Source organism: Lichenostomus cassidix, unplaced genomic scaffold, assembly GCF_008360975.1.
Source record: "Lichenostomus cassidix isolate B80296 unplaced genomic scaffold, HeHo_3.0 unassigened_scaffold_chr26, whole genome shotgun sequence".
In the NCBI taxonomy this organism is placed as follows: domain Eukaryota; kingdom Metazoa; phylum Chordata; class Aves; order Passeriformes; family Meliphagidae; genus Lichenostomus; species Lichenostomus cassidix.
Genome location: NW_028147268.1, coordinates 1,192,005 through 1,212,364, shown reverse-complemented (window position 1 = coordinate 1,212,364; position 20,360 = coordinate 1,192,005). Strand labels below are relative to the sequence as shown.

General features: G+C 56.1%; 1 protein-coding gene and 1 long non-coding RNA gene across 7 annotated transcripts in view; both read left to right on the top strand.

The window, feature by feature from the left end:
- The window catches only part of LAMB3 (laminin subunit beta 3), a 39,268-nt gene that overhangs the window by 14,400 nt on the left and 4,508 nt on the right, over positions 1-20,360 (top strand). For 4 of the 6 annotated variants that reach the window (XM_085044264.1, XM_085044261.1, XM_085044260.1 and 1 more), the window contains exons 2-17: positions 4,763-4,827; positions 5,260-5,414; positions 12,556-12,670; positions 12,848-12,921; positions 13,374-13,553; positions 13,860-13,923; positions 14,178-14,353; positions 14,719-14,839; positions 15,068-15,256; positions 15,338-15,493; positions 15,950-16,146; positions 16,822-16,933; positions 17,351-17,723; positions 18,150-18,310; positions 18,771-18,979; positions 20,078-20,281. In XM_085044264.1, the coding sequence (XP_084900390.1) occupies positions 4,779-4,827; positions 5,260-5,414; positions 12,556-12,670; positions 12,848-12,921; positions 13,374-13,553; positions 13,860-13,923; positions 14,178-14,353; positions 14,719-14,839; positions 15,068-15,256; positions 15,338-15,493; positions 15,950-16,146; positions 16,822-16,933; positions 17,351-17,723; positions 18,150-18,310; positions 18,771-18,979; positions 20,078-20,281 (2,535 nt within the window). In that variant the 5' untranslated portion in view covers positions 4,763-4,778. Of the gene's footprint in view, positions 1-3,981; positions 4,238-4,762; positions 4,828-5,259; positions 5,415-12,555; positions 12,671-12,847; positions 12,922-13,373; positions 13,554-13,859; positions 13,924-14,177; positions 14,354-14,718; positions 14,840-15,067; positions 15,257-15,337; positions 15,494-15,949; positions 16,147-16,821; positions 16,934-17,350; positions 17,724-18,149; positions 18,311-18,770; positions 18,980-20,077; positions 20,282-20,360 lie in introns of those variants that run through there. The other 2 variants (XM_085044263.1, XM_085044265.1) reach the window with 2 other exon arrangements.
- On the top strand, positions 2,398-3,490 carry LOC146423896 (uncharacterized). Its single transcript, XR_014847251.1, has 2 exons — positions 2,398-3,065; positions 3,147-3,490. It is a non-coding gene; the product is annotated as an uncharacterized LOC146423896 (long non-coding RNA).

The following is a 20,360-nucleotide window of genomic DNA, read 5'->3' as shown; positions in this document are numbered from 1 at the left end:
TCCTCTGGTGCCATCTGGAGTGTGACACAGCCTCCCCTCGGGGGCTCAGCAGGCTGAGGTGGACAGAGGTGTTGCCTCATGTCCCACATGGCTGTGAGTGGACAAGGGTCAGGCACTGCTGGACTTTGTGATGAGCATGATCTCCATGGCTGTGCTGACCCCCAGCCCAGCCAGGGAGAGGAGCAAAGGTGGGCTCAGATCTGTGTGTTACCTGGGCAGCTCACACCCTGTGCACAGCCAGGGCTTTGCTTCAATCCCAGCACCTCACAGAGCACAGGGCTCTGTTCCAGCTCCAGCATTTTTGGGGAGGCACGAGCTGGCAGCCAGGAGAATCTGTGGCTTCTGGGGGCTCCAAAATGCCCCATTAGTTTAAACTTCTGCCCCTGGTGTTGCAGGAAGAGGCAGGGTTGCTGTGTGGGGTTGCTGGGTGGCACCAGGGGTGCAGAGACCCCTTCATTCTCTGCCTGGAAAGGCCAAAACCCTCCAGGGCAGCTGGACGCTTTCCTCATGGAATATTTTCCTGTTTAGAAATGGGGACGTGACAAAAATAACGCTGTTCTCCTGCAAGGGTAATTTTATCAAGGTCCCGGTGGGAAGCAGGCACAGTCCCAGCCCGGGGCTCTGCCAGCTCTGCAGTGTGCTGGGGAGCTGTGCAGCTCAGCCCCTCCTGCTCCAGGGGACACTGGGGGTTCTGGGGGTCAGGGCATGGGGAGCTCCATGGGGTGGGGGAAGGAGCTGGGGGGAAAAGGAAAACCCAATTTAAGGGCAAACGCTGAGGCTTTGCTTTGCTGCACAGCTGGCGTGTGGCTCTGAAGGGATTTGGGATGAGTGCTCTGCTGCTGGGCTGGGTGTGGAGCAGCTCCTGAGCTCTGTGCTGGGCACAACTGTCCCCTCCATGGCCACACAGGCCACGTCCCAGCTGTGCCCACAGCTGGCACCACCAGGGGCTGCAGGGCTGCAGCAGGCTGGGCTCAGAGGCTTGCTGCACTTTGGAGCCAGCTCCCAGACTTATTAAAATTTAAACCTAAAGTGGGTCAGTGGCGTTTCAGTTCAAAGTCTTATTTGCTTTCAGAGCAGGTTTTCAGAACACAAATTGGAATTTCGTCAGGAATTCCTGAAATGCTTTTAAAGGAGATCGTGGTAATTAGCAGAATTGGGGTTTTAAATGATCTCTGCTGGAATATGGAGGTGGTCTGCTGGTCAGGTTTTAGTTAAATTAAGAAATGAAAAGATTAGGTGGAGGAAAACCTTTTAATTACTGATATCAGTAATCTTGCAATTGAGAGAGTTGTCAAAAAGTTACAGCATGAAACACAACCTCTTACTCCTGACAAAACCCTCCCGAGTTTCCCTCCTCCCAAGCAGCTTCAGTGCTTGCAGCTCCGTGACCTGTGACTCTTCCAGGATTTTCCCCTGAAGGTTGCAGACACCTGACAGGACACAGACAGGCTGTGGAGCTTCCATCCCAGCTCTGGGAAGGCAGGGGCTGGAGGGGGCTGGAAGTCCAGAGTCTGCTCTCCCTTTTGCTGAGATCCTGCTCAGCATAAGCAAATTATCCCCCTGCCTGCTTTTCTTCATCTGTAAAGCAGCTGCTTGTGCAACAAATGTGCTTTCAGGAATTGTGCTTCAGACGTTTGCTAACCCTTCAATGAAAATATGTAACAGCAGCATTAAGTATTGTTTAATTTTTGTATGCTTGAACTATAAACCCATCCTCAAGCAGCATTCTTTTCCTTAATGGAGGTTTTGCATTTCAAGGGATTAAATGTTCTCTATGCAGTGCTCTGTCCCTGATTTCCAATTCCTTTTGTGTTTCTCTGAGCTCCAGAGAGAGAAGTTAAAAACTAACCCAACACGAACATTCGGGACTGGCAGTGCTGACTGAGTGGTGCCACAGCAGCTGAATCCAAAGCTGCTGGACTCGGGCAGTGTCCTTGGAAAAGCTCCCAAGGGAGTAAAGTACTCGTGTGCCTCTAATCTGAACAGAAAGTAATGTCAGCCTGGAGGAAGTAAAACAAAGCCACTCATGCAGGAGTCATCACATCCTTTCCCACTTTGGCTGCAACGCCTGAGTGTGTTCAGTGCTGACTTCACCCTGCGAGCTGCACAGGACAGGGGGAGCCTTTGCTGCCCTGTGCAGCACTGCTGGGCTGGGATGGAGATATCCTGCCCTGTACAGCACAGGGCTCAGGCTGTCCTGTCACCGGGATGTCCCTGGGGAGAGGAGGCAGCAGCTCTGTGCCTGTGCTGGGTGACAGGAGCTCCTGGGGAGCTGAGGTGCTGATCCTGCCCTGGAGGAGATGCTCCAGCAGAGTGATGTCCCCTGCTGCCTCCTCGGGGCAGGGGATGTGCTGTGACTCAGGAATTGATAGTGTTTGTTTTCTAGGGAATGTCTCACCCTGCCCCCTGAGGGCTGTGGGCACATCCTGGCACAGGTTAGCACAGGCTGAGCTGGAGAGGAACTCGAGCCCCGTGAGCATCCTCTGCTCTGTGCCACTGATCCCTCATTGCTCCGTTGCCTGTATTGCATTTGCTGTGATCCATTTTTACCCCTGCCTCCTCTCGATCTGCATATTCCCTCGCTGGTACCCAGGACAGCACTGGACAAGGCAGCCTGGAGCTATTCCAGCCTCCTGCCTCCCCTCAGGGCCCAGAGCTTTCCTGGATCCCCTGCCCAGCCCCTCTGAGCACAAACCCGTTCACAGCTGATTTTTTCCTTTCCCTTTTTTACTGGTCTGCAGTTCATATTCTGTAAATGAGCCTGTTCTCAGCGTTGCTCTCGTTCGAGCTTGGGGCGATGTTTCACCTTCCTTTGGCCACTCCGGGTCGGTGGGAGCACTTCCCACACCCCAGGTCACACTGCGGGGTCTGAGCGCTCAGCCCCAGCGTGCAGAGGCTGTGTCGGCAGCTCGGGACAAGTCTCATCCCTCCCTCCCTTTCTCTTTAAAACATTCCAGGGTTTCTTCTCGCTTCCCTCTTGCCGCCAGCCGGGCCGGGTGGGAGGCTGGGGAGGAGGAATGCGGCGTTACCGCATTGCTGAGCAGGAGCAGCGCAGGCACGCCCAGGTGTGGCACACCTCAGCCGGGAGGAGGCTCAGCCCAGCCTGCACACACTGTAGCCTGAGGCACAATATTTCTTTTTTCCAGCGCTGTGTGTAGCCTTGTTCTGAGCTGCCGCTCCTCGGCTTGTGTCACAGGGGGGTGACACCGACAGCGAAACAACCTGGAGTCATCTGATGGCTTCTGCTGAGCCCCTCGCCGGTCCGGGAGGGGAGGTGATTTGGGGCTATTTCACTGAAGTAAATGGAAAAGGCTTGATACAAGTTTTTTGGGGGATGAAAAGCTGATTTAGCTGAAATTCAGCTCGTGTGAAGGGATGATGGCTGCACTCCCAGCTGCCTTCACTGAGCAGTCCTCACTTTCAGCAGGTTTTTAGACGTTTATTACTTTGCTGCCACAGTAAAACAATAATAACGTTATGCTGCTGTTTCCATTAATAGTCATGTAACGCATCAGGGACCACTGATGGCGGTGAGTGCAGGAGAGCTCTGAACTAGGTCCGAAGCAGGGCAGGAGGGTTTTCCATCAGCCGGGCACTCAGCTGGTACCCGAACAAGAACCATGGCTCTTCCGAAAACGGACTCTGACTGTTTTCACAGCTACTCAGTTCCCAGGACTGCAGTTTTGTGTTTTGCGGAGTTCAGCGCGGCGGGCAGGAGGGCGATCTGCCTGTGCCAGTCCCGGCTCTTGGGCTGCAGTGTGGCGTGAGAACACACACGGTGTGACAGTGACTCGCGTGGGCACCCGAGTCGGGCTTTAGCCGCTGAGCTGAGGGGCTGAGAGCAGCACTGCCGATGCTGAACACAAAATGCACCCCTGCCCTGGGGGTGGGTGAACACTGGGGTGCTGAGCCCCGCAGCTCCCGGAGGAGCTCTCAGGAGGCTCCAGGCTGAGCTGTCCCCGCGGGCTGTCCCCGCTGTCCCCGCAGAGCAGCTGCCGCGCTGCCCTCGCCCCAGCGGTGATCTGCGCGCCGTGCCCGTCTGCAGCTGTCATGAGCTATGCGCTCACAGGGTGTGGATGTCTGGGGATCCCTGAATCACTGCTTTATCATCCCTGCACCCACAGCCTCCCTCTCTCCAGGTGAGGCAGCCGCGCGTTAAAAGCCTGCGAGGAGCAGCCGGCGCTCACAGGGCTCTGGGGCTGCCGGGGACACGGGGACAGCGCAGAGAACAGGCCAGGTGAGGTTTCTGGCTGCTGGGGGTGTGTGCTGGCAGCATTTCCTGCCCTGGGCCGGCCCACGGGGCTCCTTTCCCTGCAGGAACCTTTCGCAGGCGGTTTTTACTGGTTTCTCCTTTCCCGGAATGAGCCTTTGGGCCATCGCGCCACCAGCTTGGTTCTGGGATGGATTCTGGAAGCGCAGGGCGAGGGTGGGGCTGGAGAACAGAGTGCAGGGTGCCTGGGAAGAGTGGCTGGGGGCTGTAGGGTGGTGTGTGCTCATTCTCCATCCCTTCCAGCCCCGCATTCCAGCCTGACACCAGTGCCGCTCCCTGGGCGCTGCCGCCGCGGGGCTGGGGCTCTTTACATTGTAGGCAAATCCAGTTTGAGCATCTGATCTCATTATTCTCGATTTCCCCTCAGTGTTATTCCGTGCAGATCAATTAAAAGTATCTCCTTGTAAAGTGAGACGGAAGCTGGAGGAGCTGGACTGAGCTTTAGACTGACATTTTCTGCTCTTCTCACTCACGTGTCAAACTCTTCCCTAGGTGTGTCTGTGGCCGAATGGAGCCTCGCTGGCAGCTGTGGCCATGGGCACTGCTTGTTCTGCTAGGTAAGGATCACAGCAGGGCTCCCAAAAGAGCAGGGCTGCAGTGAATAACGAGCAGCGCTGCTGATGGGAGCTTTGTGTCGGCAGCAGCACAGAGCCTGGGCTTGGGAACAGTGCTGGGCTTGGCAGAAGGCTGCTGGCTCTGGGAAGAGGGGACACCACCAGGGCTGGCCAGTCTGATGGGCAGGGCACTGAGCATCCCTGCAGCCCAAAGCCTCCGGCCAGGGCAAAGAAGGGCTTTGGAAATAATTCTTAGTGCAAAGCACTATTAATTTAAAGCACTCTTTATGAAAAAAGCAAGGTAACTCAGGGGCAAACCACCCTTCTCTTTGTTGGCACCTGCATTGGGCAGGTTTGTCCCAAGCATGGCACTGTGGTTGGTTGGTGTCTCTGCCTCCCTGGCCCCAGCCCTGATCCCTTTTCCCACTGTTCCAGCTGCCCCACGGCTCCTGGGAGCACAGAGAACCTGTTCCCAGGGCGCCTGCTACCCTCCTGCTGGGGACCTGCTGCTGGGACGAGCCACTCACCTGAGAGCTTCCTCCACCTGCGGCCTCAGCCAGCCTGAGACCTACTGCACACCCCACGGAGAGGTACAGCCCTGCTCTCCCCTGAGCCTCCCTGAGGGGTGGGAATGCCTCCATCCATCCTCCATCCATCCTTTATCCATCCTCCATCCATCCATCCATCCATCCATCCATCCATCCATCCATCCATCCATCCATCCTTCATCCATCCTTCATCCATCCTTCATCCATCCATCCATCCATCCTCCATCTATCCTCCATCCATCCATCCTCCCCACCCTGCGGCAGGGATGTGTGTAACCAGGCTGCATGGAGCTCTGAGCAACCTGGGCTGGTGGAGATGGTCCCTGCCCGTGGCTGGGGGTGGAATGGGGTGAGCTTTAAGGTCCTTTCCAACCCAGACCTGTGGTTTGTCCCCCTCCCAGCCACACTGGGTCACTGCAGTGTCCCCTCGAGCTCTTCTCTGCCATCCTCCTGGATGAGGAGCTGAGCATGAAGGCAGTGGCAGCAAATGGGCAGCAAAATCATGGCATGAAGCACTGTGGGCAAAATATCCCAAACTCTCCTATCCTTGAACATTCTAGTTTCGTTTATAACTTGTATTTTACTTGTCCAAAATGGGAATGTTTCAGGACTTTCACAAAGACTTGGAAAAGCTGCTGAAGTGCACAACTGTTTCCAATCACTGGCTGTGCGGGGGCAGCAGATCCTGCTGGGGGGAAAAGGCTTCATCCAGCTGCAGACTCCCTGAGCTGGGAGAATTTAAGGATATATCTGCCCGAGCCCAGAGCTGAGAGCTGCAGGGGTGATGTGTCCCTGGTGTGAGCACTTCCTAAAGCCTGTCTGTGTCTCTGTTAACCCCAGAACTGCCTTGGCAGGAGCTGCGAGGGTTCAGTGCAGGACAGGCAGAAAGGCTCTTGGAAGAGATGCTGCAGAGGAAAGGAAGTGGCAGCCCTCCAGTGGGGCAGTGTTTTGTGCACTGGAACCCAGCTCCAGTGAGTCAGCCTTCTGGTTTTGATTCCTCTGCAAGCTGAAGGCCAGGATGTGGCAGTGAGTGGATTTGCTGTGGAGCCAGTGGTGTTGTGGCTGGGCTGGAGAGCTTTGCTCTCATCCCTGAGCTCAGGGAGGAGGCAGCTCCCGGCTCTGAGGCTTGTGAATCCTCCTGGATGCTGGGCTGGCTGCAGCATCTCTCCTCCCTCAGGTCCTTTCCTAGGCTGACACCCACAGTCAGGCATTTCCTCCACTCCCTTTTTTTGGAGCTCTTCTGCTGCTCCCAGGGATCAGGATTTTTGCTCACCACACAACTAAAGCCCTGCTGCTCCCCACGGCTGCTGTGGGCCATGGACAGGGGAAATGGAAGCAATTAGTACCTTACAATTATTACCTTACCTTACAAGTACCAGGGTTAAGAGGGATATGGAACAATTGATATGTTGAGGTGGATCCTTCAATTCGAGTTTTGCTTCCTTACATATTTGTGATCCTTGCCTTTATTGAAATGAAAGATTCAGAGTTACTGGTAGCAAATCCCCTGATTTCTGTTCTGCAGCTGTAATTGCTGATGGAGTTTTGATTACACAAACTCTTAACTTGGGAGAAATCCCCATGGATTCAGCATTTCCTAATTTTTCCCTCCCTTTCTCTACTTCCCTAATTTAGGCAAAACTGAACTCAATTTCTCTATTCCCACCCCATAAAAAGCAAACACGTTTAATTTATAGACTCCTAGGACTCTTTTTTTGGTTGCAAGCCCTGCTCTTGTTTGGTTGCCAAATAGGTACAAATCTGGAGGTGGTTTTGCAAGCTCAGCAGAGGGCATGGGACGAGGGGTTGCTGTCCCTGCTGTGCTGCCCAGGGCTGCCAGCGCTGCCCGTCTGCTCCCTGCTGGCCCCAGGGTCCTCTTTTGCAACTCTGGTGGTCACTCATCAACTTCAGCCTCTGCTCCATTGTCTGCCCAGCTCCAGATCCCTCTAACCTTTATACTTTGCTCTCCTGATTGCTCCATCCCTGGCTGGAGGCTCAGCCCAGTGAAATCCAAGAAGGACACTCGGCATTGCCATTTATAGCCCAGGGCAGTGAATGGAGACGTGCTGGGAGGTGGGAATCAGGCAGGCCAATGGTCCAGCCTGGAGATCACTCAGTGCTGCTGGAGTCAGCTGGGAAGGGAAACTGGAAATAAAATAGGAAAATAAGTGAGGCTGGATTTGGAGTCTGGGAGGTGCTGAGCAAAGGCTCAGTAGGAAAGATTGTGATGGGCTGAGGTGTGACTCAAGCCTCAGTTAACACTTCTCTTTCTTTAAATATAGATCTATAATTTATGTAAATATCTATGCTGTATATATGTAAATATAACTGTATGCATGGAGCTGTGATGAGGAGCACAGAGCAGCTCCCAGTGGTACCTCCAGACCAGGGGAGGCACAGAGTGGCTTCACAGCCACCTCGAGCATCCCTGTGAGATCTTGTGCCAGAGAGCAGGAGAGGAGCAGGGCAGGAGCAGAGCTGTGTCCCTGTGCTGCTGCCTTTCCTGTGTCCTCCTGGAGCAGGTCAGGGTGTGACTGTGGGAGAATTCTCTCTCCTCGGGAGAATTTGGATATTTAAAGTGTTGTTTGCACGAGGGTCAAGGACCCAGATTTTCTGTCTTGTCTCACCTGATCCTCGTGGGCACTTGGTGGATGTGAAGGGTGGGAAGTCACCTTTGTCAGCTCCTGTGTCACAGTGACACAGAGCCATCCCCGGGGGACTGAGAGGAGCCTGATCCCCGTGGGACTCAGGGGAGGGAGGTGGGAGCTCCTGGCACAGCACAGGGAAGGTGGCAGCTGCCTGGCAGGGCTGCTCTGCAGCATCTCTGGAGCTCAGCACTGACTCCTCCGTGGTGCTTCCAAAAATATCCAAAAGTGCCTGCCAAAGAGAGAAGTGCCAGACTGGTGCTGGTGTGGCTGCTGCCTACATCTGCTGGGCCACCTGCGGGAGTCACTCAGAGAGCTCTGAGCCCACCCCAGCATGCTGGAGCAGGGAAAGCTGTGCCTCCCAGCTCGCCTTCCTTCTAGACACACATCAAGCTTTTTACGGGAAAAATTCATCCACAAAATCACGAAATAACTGTGGCTGGATGGGACCAGAGCATGGCTTCTAGTTTGGGGTTTTTCTTCATCAGGTCAGGGTTTTGCACTGAATAATTTGTGTTCCGGTTGAAGGCAATGCAGCAAGCACAGGCTGCTGCTCGGTGCTTATCTCACTCAGGCATTCAGACACACCCTGCTCCTTGCTGCAGGGATGTGCCCCTACCTGCCGAAGAAAAACCCTATTTCCCATTATTTTTCCTTCCTCCCTTCTCTGTATCTCGTTTTTTTTGGCCACAGGGCTGCAGGTTGACACATAAGCTGGGAGACATCTCGTCACTGCCTCGCAGTCGAGCTGCAGAGGCAGCAGGAGCTGGGCGGGGTGTGGGATAAGCTGGTGCAGTTTGGGGTTTGCAGCCTGTCATCCTGGCAGATTTTACACCAAGTTCTGCTGATGTGAGAACAGATGGGGTGAGGAAAACAGGCACCCACGAGCTTGCTTTTGAGCGAGGGAAAGGAACTTCATTTCCTTAAGCTCCATCCCTGGGAGGTTTGTCCAGCTGGTGTCTTTGCCCCCATTGCTGAAATTACCCCTCTGAATCTGGGGAAAAACCGAGCTGGGGGGCAGAGCCCTCTCTCTGTGCTTGGAGCATAACCTTGGAGCTCCTGTTCAGTGTCATTTCCTGAAGGAAGTGACACTGATGTCATGGCAAAGAGAATCTCAGCACAGGGTGGCATTTTGGGGTGTCCTGTGCAGGGCCAGGAGCTGCACCCAGTGATCTTTGTGGCTCCCTTGCAGTTCCACAATTCTGGGATATATCTGTGTCCCAGAATTGAATCCCAGTCCAGTCCAGTGAACACCAGTTGCTGACTGGGAAGTTTAACCCTGATGACAGAGCCATGGGGAACTCCTGCTGCCTTTTCCCATGGAAAATGTATGGATTTCTCCACAGGCATGGCAAGCCCTGCCCCACCAGCCTGGCACAGCCGTGTCCTGCAGATTACAGTGCTGGAATAGAGAATTGTCCAGCAGAAGAGGTGTTGGAATAGGGAATATGGAATAGGGAATTACATAACTTGGCTTTGCAGGTGTTTTCTTTGTCCCCCAGGTAACTTCAGGCTGCTGCCCACCCTAGTTTTTAATAACCCTTAATATATGAATTCCCACTGCTTTCCAGATTGTTCCCAGACAAACTTGGAGCAGCAATTGCTGTCCCTATAGAATATTGGTTGTGCAAGAGCTCCCTGGCTGGAGGGAGACTGCCAGGAGCCAGACTGACACAGTGCTCTCTCCTCCTGGGTCAAACGAGGGACCCCCGAGGTCTCTGCAGCTAGGAAAGGTCTCTGTTGCACGGCTGCAGAGCTCAGCTTCCCCTTGCTGCCGATGAGTAAGTGCAGTTTATTTTGGGCTGTGCTCCTGTGCCAGGAGGTTTCAGTTCAAGGCCTCTCTGCTCATGTTAAAATGGCAGCAGGAGCTCCTTAAATTACTTTGGTCAGAGTCCATCAGGTTAAAATTGGAAGTTTGCTGGCCCTGAATGAGCAGAGGAGCAAGGGAGGCTGCTCAGGCACTGGGTCATGAGCTCAGAGCAGAAAAAACCTGCAGAATTGTCACACTTGGGCACTTCCAAGTTGTTCTTTGTGGGCTTTTCCCCCCTTCCATTTATTTCTGAGACATGACTATTTATTTTGAGCACAGTAGCTTTCCCTCTCAAACAACTCTGTCATGAATTATCTTTCAAAAGTCTGGAATGAATTTCCCTTAATCCCAGAACCTCCACAACCCATATTTTGGGTGACTCAGGATTAGCTTGGAGGCACAGAGGGTGAGTAGTGATTTCCCTGCAGACCCACAACCCCTTTTCCCTTCCCAAAATGGCCTTGCCAGCCCCCACCCCTTCCCAAACACACACAGCTCTGTGCCTGGCAGGGAGGGCAGGACGTGCTGGAGAGCCAGGCTGCCCCTGGGGTCGATGACCCAGAGTAGATCCCAAATTTCGGTGCTATTTTCCACGTAGAGCTGCAGCCCTGGGCTGCTCCTGGCTCACCTCCCGGGGATCCACTGAGCCTGGGTAAAAAAAGAAATGGGAAAGGGCTGGGAAGAGGTACGTGCTGGTAAGGCTCTCCTCATCCTGAGCTGTCATTTTTGGTAATTCCCTCTGTCCCAAGGAACTTTGAGACACATAGTCACAGTTGGTAAGAGCAAATCCTGCTGTTGTGCAATGCAGGGCTTTCACAATTTGCTCCAAGGACGTGAAATGAAGTTTGCTTCCAGTGTTAATTTTAGCCTTGATTAAAAAGATAAGAAAATTTAAAAAAGGAAAAAAAAAAAGGAGATTTTTGCACCCAGCACAGCCCTGGGCTGCCTGGGGAGGGTTTGTCTCACACAGTTGAAGTTTCATTTTTCCTCAGCACCACGTTTGCAGTGGAATTGCAGCTGCATTGTGGCTGCTGGAGAGCCCTGGTGTCCCTGGCTGTGTGAATGATCTCATAAGTATGCACGACTCACTCCTAATGAATAATTTAGCCGAGATTAACCTTTCCCCTTGCAGAAAGCCTTCCTTTCTCCTTTGCTAAGCACAGTCAGAACTGGTGAGAAGTTTAATCACCGCTGGCAATTGTTCACTAGATTATTTCTGTGGATAATTCCTGCAGCTCCCTGACAATTTGCTGCTTGTTGCCATTATCTGAAATGAGTTCTGCTTAGTCCTGATTAAATTATTTGTGATTCTCACTGGCAGAGCCAGGAGGAGTTGGTAGAGCCAGGGAAATTGCATGATTATATATTTTCAATGCTCTGTTTGCTTACTTTGTGATATTGTTATAAATATTGTAGTTTGCCAGCTCCTGTGCTTGGGGTATTTATAGACAGAAAACATAAAGATTGTGGGAAATATTATGGAAACAGATGGGTTACAAGTGAGGATCTCACTGTGCACCCAGCTGGGGAAGGATTCCCAGGCCTGGGACAGGGCAGAGTCAGCTCTGGGCTGTGTCAGGAAGGAAACCACAAATTAATTTTTGTAAACCACAAATTAATTTTTAAAGGGGAAACCAGAAATTGCAGTGCCACCGTGGCCCAGTGGCTGCCACCTCCAGCCTGTGTGAAGGGCCCTGTTTAGGGTTTTACTTGGAATTAGCTCGTTTATTTTAAGTGTCCCATGGAAGATTTTAGCACAGAAGTGGCTATAAAGTGCCTCTTGTCCTTGTCACCTGCTGTCCCTGGAAGCTGGCACCATCACTGGGGTCCCAACATGCCCACGGTGTCACCCAAAGCCCCTGCAGTGCTGCCAGCCTTGCAGAGGGATCTCATTGCCTTCCCAGTGCCAGCTGTGCCCCTGCCAGCCCCAGTCCCCTCCTGTCCCCCAGACCCACTTTCCTGCAGGGTGACCTTTCTGAGCTGCCAGGGACAGCTCCTGCCACCTCTGGCAAACTGCTCCATCCCTTTCCTGCTGCTCTCTCCCATTCCTGACTCTGCTCAGCAGCTCCCAGTGGTGGCAGCAAGGAAGCATTGCCTGCTCAGTGACATTTTGGGTGTTTGTTTGCTCCCCGGGGATGGTTTTCTCTGTCCACACATTCTCCGTGCTAAATCCCTGTTTGCTCCTTGGATTACTTGCTCAAGTGAAGGGGTGAACTTTGAGCCACTCGACTTCCCACCCCCTGGCTTCTCACCCACTGTTTGCTCCTGCTCTGCTCCCAGGGGACAGCCTGGGGGGCAGAGCATCGCCGGAGCTCTTGGATAGGAGAGAAAGGCTTTCTGTTCCCCCAGACAGCCCCTCGGCTCTGTGGAAAGGGCAAACTCGTCCTGAAAAGCAGCAAAGGGCTTCCTACCAAATTTAGCTTTGTGGAAAAGGCAGGGGGGAGTGCTCAAAAAACAATTGCAATTTTGATGGTTTGCCAAAAATCTGTGTTAGTCGAAAGCATTTTGGGTTTAGATTTTAGTCCGTAAAGCCATGAGCTGTGGTTTTTAACAAGGCATAGAGGGAAGCACTTGAGACCTGTGTGTGTCAATCCCACTGATTGAGGTCCTTCAGCTCTCCCTAAATGTGCTGCTGCTGTTTGCTCCTCAGTGAATCCACCTTGCCTTTCCTCCTCACCTCCGAGGTGGTTCCCTGGGATGGTCACTGCCACTGTCCTTTCCTTTGCAGTGGAGCATGAAATGCTGCAGGTGTGACTCCAGGCTGTCCCACAGCTACAACGGGCACCGCGTGGACAACGTGCTGTCCTCGGCCGGCCGCGCGCGCTGGTGGCAGTCCCAGAACGGTGAGGGACACCAGCTCCTGGCAACAACCCCCCCGAGGGGAGAGGGAACGGTGTTGAGTTCAATAGATGGGGAGGGAGGAAGGGAATGAGTGGCCTGACTTGGGCATGAAGCGTTTTGTTCTCCCGATGTCCCCACCATGTCCCTGTCACTGTCACGGTGCCTCTCTGTGCCCACAGGTGTGGAGCGAGTGTCGCTGCAGCTGGACCTGGAGCAGACCTTCCAGCTGGGCAGTGTTGTGCTGCACTTCAGGGTTTGTGTCTGGGGGCAGCTGCTCTGCTCCCGAGGGGCTGGGGGTGCCACTGCAGGGGCCCTGCTGGCCCAGGGGCTGTGGGATCTGGGGCACAGCTCCCCTCAGGCTCCTGAGAGGAAACACACCTGGCTCCTGTCCTTCCCTCCGTTTTTTATGGCTGTTCCCATGTCAGCTGGGAATTCCATTCCATTGGGGGTGGCCGGGCATGGTGCTGGGTTCCCATCCTGGGAATGCCTGCTGGAAATCCTCCTTGGTGCAGGTTGTGTGTGGTGGCTGCAGCAGGGCTGCCCAGGTGTGAGGGACCCTGCAGGGCATGGGGATTGCAGGAGGACCAGGCAGTGCCAGTTTCTGGCAGGGGCTGAGGTGTCACCCTGCAGTGTAGGGCAGTTTCTGGCCAGGGCTGAGGTGTCACCCTGCAGTGCCAGCCCGTGCTGTGTCTGTCCTGCCCGCAGTCACCACCTGCAGCCATGCTCATCGAACGCTCCATGGACTCTGGCAGGACCTGGCAGGTGCTGCAGTTCCTGGCCACCGACTGTGCCACCTCCTTCCCCCGCGTGCCCCGTGGCCCCCCCGAGGGCTGGCAGGACCCCCGGTGCCAGCAGCTGCAGGGACACCCTGTGCACGGCGGCACGGTAGGGATTTGGGGTTTGTGGCCATGGCTTTGGGGAGGGTGGCCTGGAAGTCTGTCACACCTGGTGAGGGATGGGGCTTGTGGCCATCCAGCGCTGCTGAGGGCAATCCTGGGAGATTCCTGCTGCTCTGCTCTGCTCACCTGTGGCAGGTGAGGTGTTGTGTTGGTCTTCCTGCAAAATCCTCTGCAGCTCCAAGTCTTCCCCCATGTTCAGTGATGTGCAGAAGCAGCTCCAGAGCACAGTGCCCAGAGCAGAGAGCAGCTCGAGTTTCCTGCTTTTTAACCTCTTTTTTTCATTCTTTCTAAGGTGAAATTCAGTGTCCAAGACCTGGGCTCTACCATCACCTCCTCTTACAGCCAAGCCATTGAGAGTAAGTGAGGAGCCTCCTTCAGAGCTGGGACAGGGACAGGGGAATGAGGCTCCTGGGGGTTCTTCCTGCAGCAATGGGAACTGCTGAGCTGGGGTGACCCCTGGGAGCAGCATTTGCTGTCAAGGAGCAGCATTCACTCTGTGATGGCTCAGCTGCTGCTCTTGGTGCCAATTCCTCCTTCCCTTGCTCCAAGCCCTTCCCACGATCTGCAAAGTGCACCTGCTGCCCCTCACCCCTGTCCCTGTCCCCAACAGAGCTGGGGCCATTCACCAACCTGCGGATCAACTTCACGGAGCTGCCCCACATCCCACGCCAGGGCTACCACTCGCCCAGCACTTTCTATGCTGTGACAGAGCTGCAGGTGCTGGGGAGCTGCTTCTGCCATGGGCACGCCGAGCGCTGCAGCCCTGCGGGGAACCAGCAGGGCATGGTGAGCTCAGGGGGCCTGGGGCATGGACACCATGGGATTGGCTCTGTTGTGGGGTGCCAGGGCAGGGACACCATGGGATTGGCTCTGTCGTGGGGTGCCAGGGCAGGGACACCATGGGATTGGCTCTGTTGTGGGGTGCCAGGGCAGGGACACCATGGGATTGGCTCTTTGTGGGGTGTCAGGGCAGGGACACCATGGGATTGGCTCCAGTGCCTTCCTGGAGCGCTCCTGGGGACTCCTTGGCCACGGTGACCAGAGCTGGGCTGTGGGAGTCTCTTCAATGGGCATGAACTGGAGCAGCATGGGGAGGATGAGGCTCTGTGCTGCGCTGCTCCACCAGGGTGGCTCACAGGCTGTCCCTGCAGGTCTCTGGGCACTGTGAGTGCCAGCACAACACGGCCGGGCCGCACTGTGACCGCTGCGCTGACCTCTACAACGCCCGGCCCTGGGCTCCTGCTGAGGACAGCGACCCCCATGAGTGCCAGAGTACGGCCAGTGCCTCCCTGTCCCAAATCCTGCCAGCCCTAAGCTCCGAGCCCCCTTCCTGGGGCTGGGGGATGTCACTGTGGGGCTGCCACAGGTGTCACTGCGGGGCTGTCACCGGTGCCACTGTGTCACACGGGAGCCTTGGGCACCCTCTAGTGACACTGCTGCTGCTGCTGAAGGGGTTTGCAGTGTGCAGCTCCGACTGAGCCCTTTCTGGGGTGTTTTTAGGATGCGACTGCAATGGTCACTCGTCCTCGTGCCACTTTGACCCCGAGCTGTACTGGGCCAGCGGCGGGGCCAGCGGGGGAGTGTGTGACAACTGCCAGCACAACACCGAGGGCAACAACTGCGAGCGCTGCAAAACCAACTATTTCCGCAACCAGCAGCAGGAGCTGAGCCACCCCGAGGCCTGTCTGCGTGAGTGACACCCCAAACCCCCCCCAGCACCTTCCCCAGCCCCTGTCCCCCTCAGCTGTGACATTTCTTGCCCGTTTGCAGCCTGTGAGTGTGACCCGGATGGCACCGTGCCCGGCTCTGCCTGTGACCCGGTGACAGGGCGCTGTGTCTGCAAGGACAACGTGCAGGGTGACCGCTGCCATCTCTGCAAGCCAGGCTTTGCCCAGCTGGCCGGTGCCAACCCCGCCGGGTGCCGCAGTGAGTACCCCTGGGGTGCTCTGTCCCCACCCCCTGTGGCTCTGAAAGGGATCTGCATCCTGCCCAGCTTTGGTTTGGGGTTTTCAGGCCAAGGGCTCGTTTTGGAAAGGTTTATAAAAGCTCCTTGTTCAGTCTGGGGGTGGTTTCAGGTGGAAGTTGGGCAAAAAGCCCAGGGCAGTGGGGTTTGGGGCGTGCAGCTGTACCCTGAGTGCTCTCGGGGATGCAGGTGGTGATGCCATGCAGGAGAGCAGGGCAGTGCTGTGTGAGGGGTGCTGAGGCCTCTGGGGCTCCAATTCCTGCTCAGCGTTTGGGGGATGCTGTCAGAGCAAGGTGCAGATCTCCTGAGCTCAGGTGGGAAGGGAGAGGCAGAAGAGCTCCTCTTGGGGAGGCTGTGAGCTCCTGCAGCTCTGCTGCTCTGCCCTCCTTTCTACCCCACCCACCCCCTTTCTGTTTCAGGATGCTCCTGCAACGCCCTGGGGACACGGCAGGACGTGCCCTGTGACGATGACACCGGCAGGTGCTTCTGCCTGCCCGGCGTGGTGGGCAGTGACTGTGGTCAGTGTGCGGCCGGGCACTGGGACCTGGGCAGTGGGCAGGGCTGCCGGCCCTGTGCCTGCCACCCCCGCGGCTCCCACAGCCCCCAGTGCAACCAGGTACCCCAGCCACCCTGGGCACCCCCAGCGTCATTCATTTCCCTGCACTTGCTCTATTTTTTTCTTTCCTTTTCCTCCACGAGTGCTGCTGAGGGGCTCTGGGGGGTTGAGCTGCACAGACCAGGGTGGCTGTGACTCTGTGTCCCCTCACTGGGGACCTGGCAGAGCATCAAATCCAGCTGCTGGGTGGCTCCTTTGTCCCATCCCATCCATGGGAACCTTCTCAAAAAGAGCTGTGTGTTCCCCAGCGCATCCCACTCTTATTTTCCTTTTCTCATTTCCTAGAAAACACCATGACAGATTATTTGGGAAAATGAAAGAAGGTGGTAATTATTGAGGCAAGATTAAGTCACTTTAACAAGTGTGATATTTATCAAGGAAGCCCTAATAAGACATCTTCATACAGGCGAGGGAAGTTAATTATGCTCATTTGTCAATGAAAAGCATGTGTGCTACTTCAGGCTTAAGAGGCAACTGGGAAAATTAAAGTTAAATGTAAAAAACCCCAAACCATGACAAACTCTAAGAGCCTAAGATAGGTTCCAAATGAGCTCAGCGTGGGGAGGAGACCTGAGCTGGCAAAGCAGCTGCTGGTGGGCGATTGTTTTGTTTTTGAACCAAGCCTCAGCACCCTCCTGGTGCTGCCATGGGTGACGCTGGGTGCTGCTGTCTCAGTTCACAGGACAGTGCCCGTGCAGGGATGGCTTCACAGGACAGACCTGCTCGGCCATGGGGCAGCAGCTGTGCCCACACAGGCACTACAGAGATGCACAGGGAGGCTGCACAGGTAGGGAGCATCCCTTCTGGTTTGCCGTGGTGTTTCCTGTGTGGAATCATGGATTAGCTGGGAAAGGAGCAGCTGGCCCATGTCCTGACATCCCTGTTCCCGTGCCGATTTGCAGGAGAGGCTTCCTCTCTGGAACAGCCTCCCAGTTCATCTCCAGTGCCCACCAGTGCCCTCCCAGCAGCCTTGGGCCACCCTGGGTCACCCTGCAGGGTCAGGGCTGTGCCAGCTCCTGAGCATGGCAGCTCTTCCTGTTCCTCTGCCACCTTTGTCCCAGCTGCTGCAGGAGCTGCTGGGAGGGGATGCTTGGGTTGGGATCTCATTAACCCTAATTAAAGGGCTGGTTTTATAAAGATTTCAATTTATTCACCACCACCTTCCATCAGGCTTCATCCCTCTCTCTCCCCCTTTCCTCTCCAGAGTGTGACTGTGACTTCCAGGGCACGGAGGAGCAGGGCTGTGACAAGGCCACTGGTCAGTGCCTGTGCCGTGCCGGTGTCACCGGGCGCCGCTGTGACCAGTGCCAGCGCGGCCACTGCAGCTCCTACCCCGAGTGCCAGCTGTGCCACCCCTGCTTCCACACCCACGACAGGGACATCGAGCGCCTGCGCCTGCGCCAGGCCGGGCTGGCCAACGCCACAGCCCTGCTGCCCGCGGGCACAGGGGGGTCCCAGCTGGGCCCCCGCCTGGCACAGGCACAGGACAACGTGCAGCAGGCACAGGGGATCCTCAGCCACTCCAGTGTCACCCAGCAGAGCCTGGCCCAGCTGGGCAGCACGCTCGCTGCCCTCAGGTGAGGGATGGGGGCTGCTGGCGCTTCTCTGTGAGCTGCTGGCATGGCTTCTGCTTTGTTCTGTCCCTGCAGCGCCTGGCTGCACTCACCAGGTGAGCAGGGATGCAGCACAGCAGAGCTGCCGCTCGTGCCTGTGCCCTGCACAGTGTCCCTGAGGCAGGAGGAGCGTGGGCAGGCGGTGTGGTGGCATTGTCAGGGCACTGTGGTGGCATTCTCAGGGCACATCCAGCATTCCTGCTCCCTGTGTGGGCACAGCCCTGCCTCTCTCTCTGCCAACCTGTGAGGTGCCAGTGCTGTCTCTGGGCTCAAAGTGCCCCTGTGCCAGGTGCTGGCAGTGCCCCAGCACAGATGGCCCTCCCAGCCCTGCTCTCTGTCTGCAGGCTTTGTTCTCTACTTCATTCACGTTTTGTTCCTTTTCTCTCCCAGGGAGCAGCTCCGAGGCATAAATCCCAACCTTCGTTTCCTGGATGACTCTGCCTCCCTCTCGAGGGAGCTCGAAGCCCTCAACAGCAGCTTGTTTGTCATCAACTCCCAGTACCAGAGCAAGAAGTCCCAGTTTGAAACCAGCCGCAGCACAGACCTGTCAGGTACAGCTCTGCAGCTGGAACAGCTCTTCATTTGCAGCTGTTAATTGACCTCAGTGTCACTGTGCCTGGTGTTCCCCTGGCTGGGTGGATGAGAAGGAGTTTTGAAGCTGCTGGCAGCCTCAGAACAGCAAAGAGATCTTCTCTCCCCAGAGACAGAGATGCTCCCCATGCAGTCTCTGGTCCCTGACCTGGGATTTCACACTGTTGGGGTATTTGCTCTGATGTTTTGGGGTTGGGAGCTCATCCTGTGCTCCTGTTCCCCACAGCACAATCCCTGCTGCCAGGGAGGGGTGGGAAAGGTGTTTGGCAATGAGAGGAGGTTTTGGTGATGCCTCAGTGGGGAATCCCTGGCTGCATCTCCTGTGCACACACCTGCTGGCAGGGCACAGGCAGTGCCTCCCCGGGGGGCTGTGCTGCATTTATCCCTCCTTTGGGCCATTCCTGGGCTTTATTCCCACAGGAGCCCTGCAGACCATCCGCTCTGCCTACCAGAGCTCCAGCAGTGCCAGCAGCCTGGTCGCCAATGCCCCGGGGCTGCTGGCCCAGGCACGGGAGAGTCGCCGCAGCGCCGCAGGGCTGGAGGGGAGCCTGGCTGGTGCTACGGACAAGCTGCTGGCCCTGAAGGGTCAATTGGCCTCAGCCCCCAACCTGACCCCTGTCATCAACCAGGTGAAGATGCAAAGTGGGTTTTGAGCTTCCCCGTGGGTGTGTCTGGCTTCCAAGGGGCCCTGCAGAGCTCAGCAGGCACAAGTCTCATCCTGAGCCCTGCTCCTTTCCTCAGGCAGCCTGGCATGGCAGGACAAAGGCTCTGACCAGACACACTGCTGCTGCTGTGGCCATCAGTGGAGAATTGGCTGAGCTTGCCCTGCCTGTGGATCACAGATCCCAAACACTGCCCACCCCTCCCTCCCAGCCATGTGCTTTCCCTCTGGGAACTCTCTCATGTGTCATTTCTTGTACCTCCAAGACCCACTTAATTTCTGGATGAGGTTTCTCTCATTTCTCCTTCACTGCTCTGTTATTGCCATGGAGATCCATTTCAGTGTCTCCTCATGCACGGTTGCTGTGGAGACCACCAGCCTCCCCTCTGCTGCTGAGGCCACCAGCACGTTCCTTGCCACCAGCCTGGCTCTGCCTGTGCACGTGCCCTGCTGCAGCCTGGCTTTGGGGTCACTCTGGCACATGCCAGGCAGTCAAAACTGCTGCTGGTCTCCAGGGGCTCCTCACCCACTTCTCTCCCACACAGTGAGCAGTGCAGGTTGGATGGGTTGTTCTGCAGAGATGTTTGCCCCACCCAGATGTGCTCTGAGTCGTGAGCCACTGGGGTTTGGCTCCTGCTTCGCTGCTGTTTCTGCTCCAGCTCGGGCTGCTGAGGTGATGCTGTGGCCTGCTTGTTGCTGGCTCAGCTGTGGCCTTCCAGCTCTGGCTGCCCTTCTCTGACAGTGGCACATCTGCAGTCCCTTGGGCTGTGCCACCTGTGTCACTGCCAGCCCCTTGGGGCTCCCTCCCTGTGCCCACAGTGCTCCTGCAGTGAGAGCTCAGCAATTCCCAGCTGCCTGGGCAAGGTCTGCTGCCCCTTTGGGGCTGTGTTTGGGGCTGTTTCTCTCCCTTTGGGGTTGTGTTTGGGGCTGTCTGGGGCTGTGTTTGGGGCTGTGTTTGGGGCTGTCTGGGGCTGTGTTTGTGTGTTTGGGGCTGTTTGTCACCCCAGGGGCACCGAGGTGTCTCCAGCCGGGCGATGCCAACTCCAGCTATTCTCTCCCTGCCCAGGTGTGCGGTGTGGCTCGGGTGGAGCCGTGCACTCCTGCCCGCTGCCAGGGGCTGCTGTGCCCTCGGGACAACAGCTCAGCCTGCGGGGCTGGCCGGCCCTGCCGTGGCCTCTTCCCCCTGGCCAGTGGAGCTCTGGCTGCGGCCGGAGGAGCGGCCAAGGAATTTGGCAGCCTGAGCGCCCGGCTGAGGGACACGGCACAGCTGGTGAGTGTGGGCACTGCCATCCCTGTCACACCTCTGTGTGCCACAGCAGAGTGAGGAATAGCCCACCTCAAACCCTGTT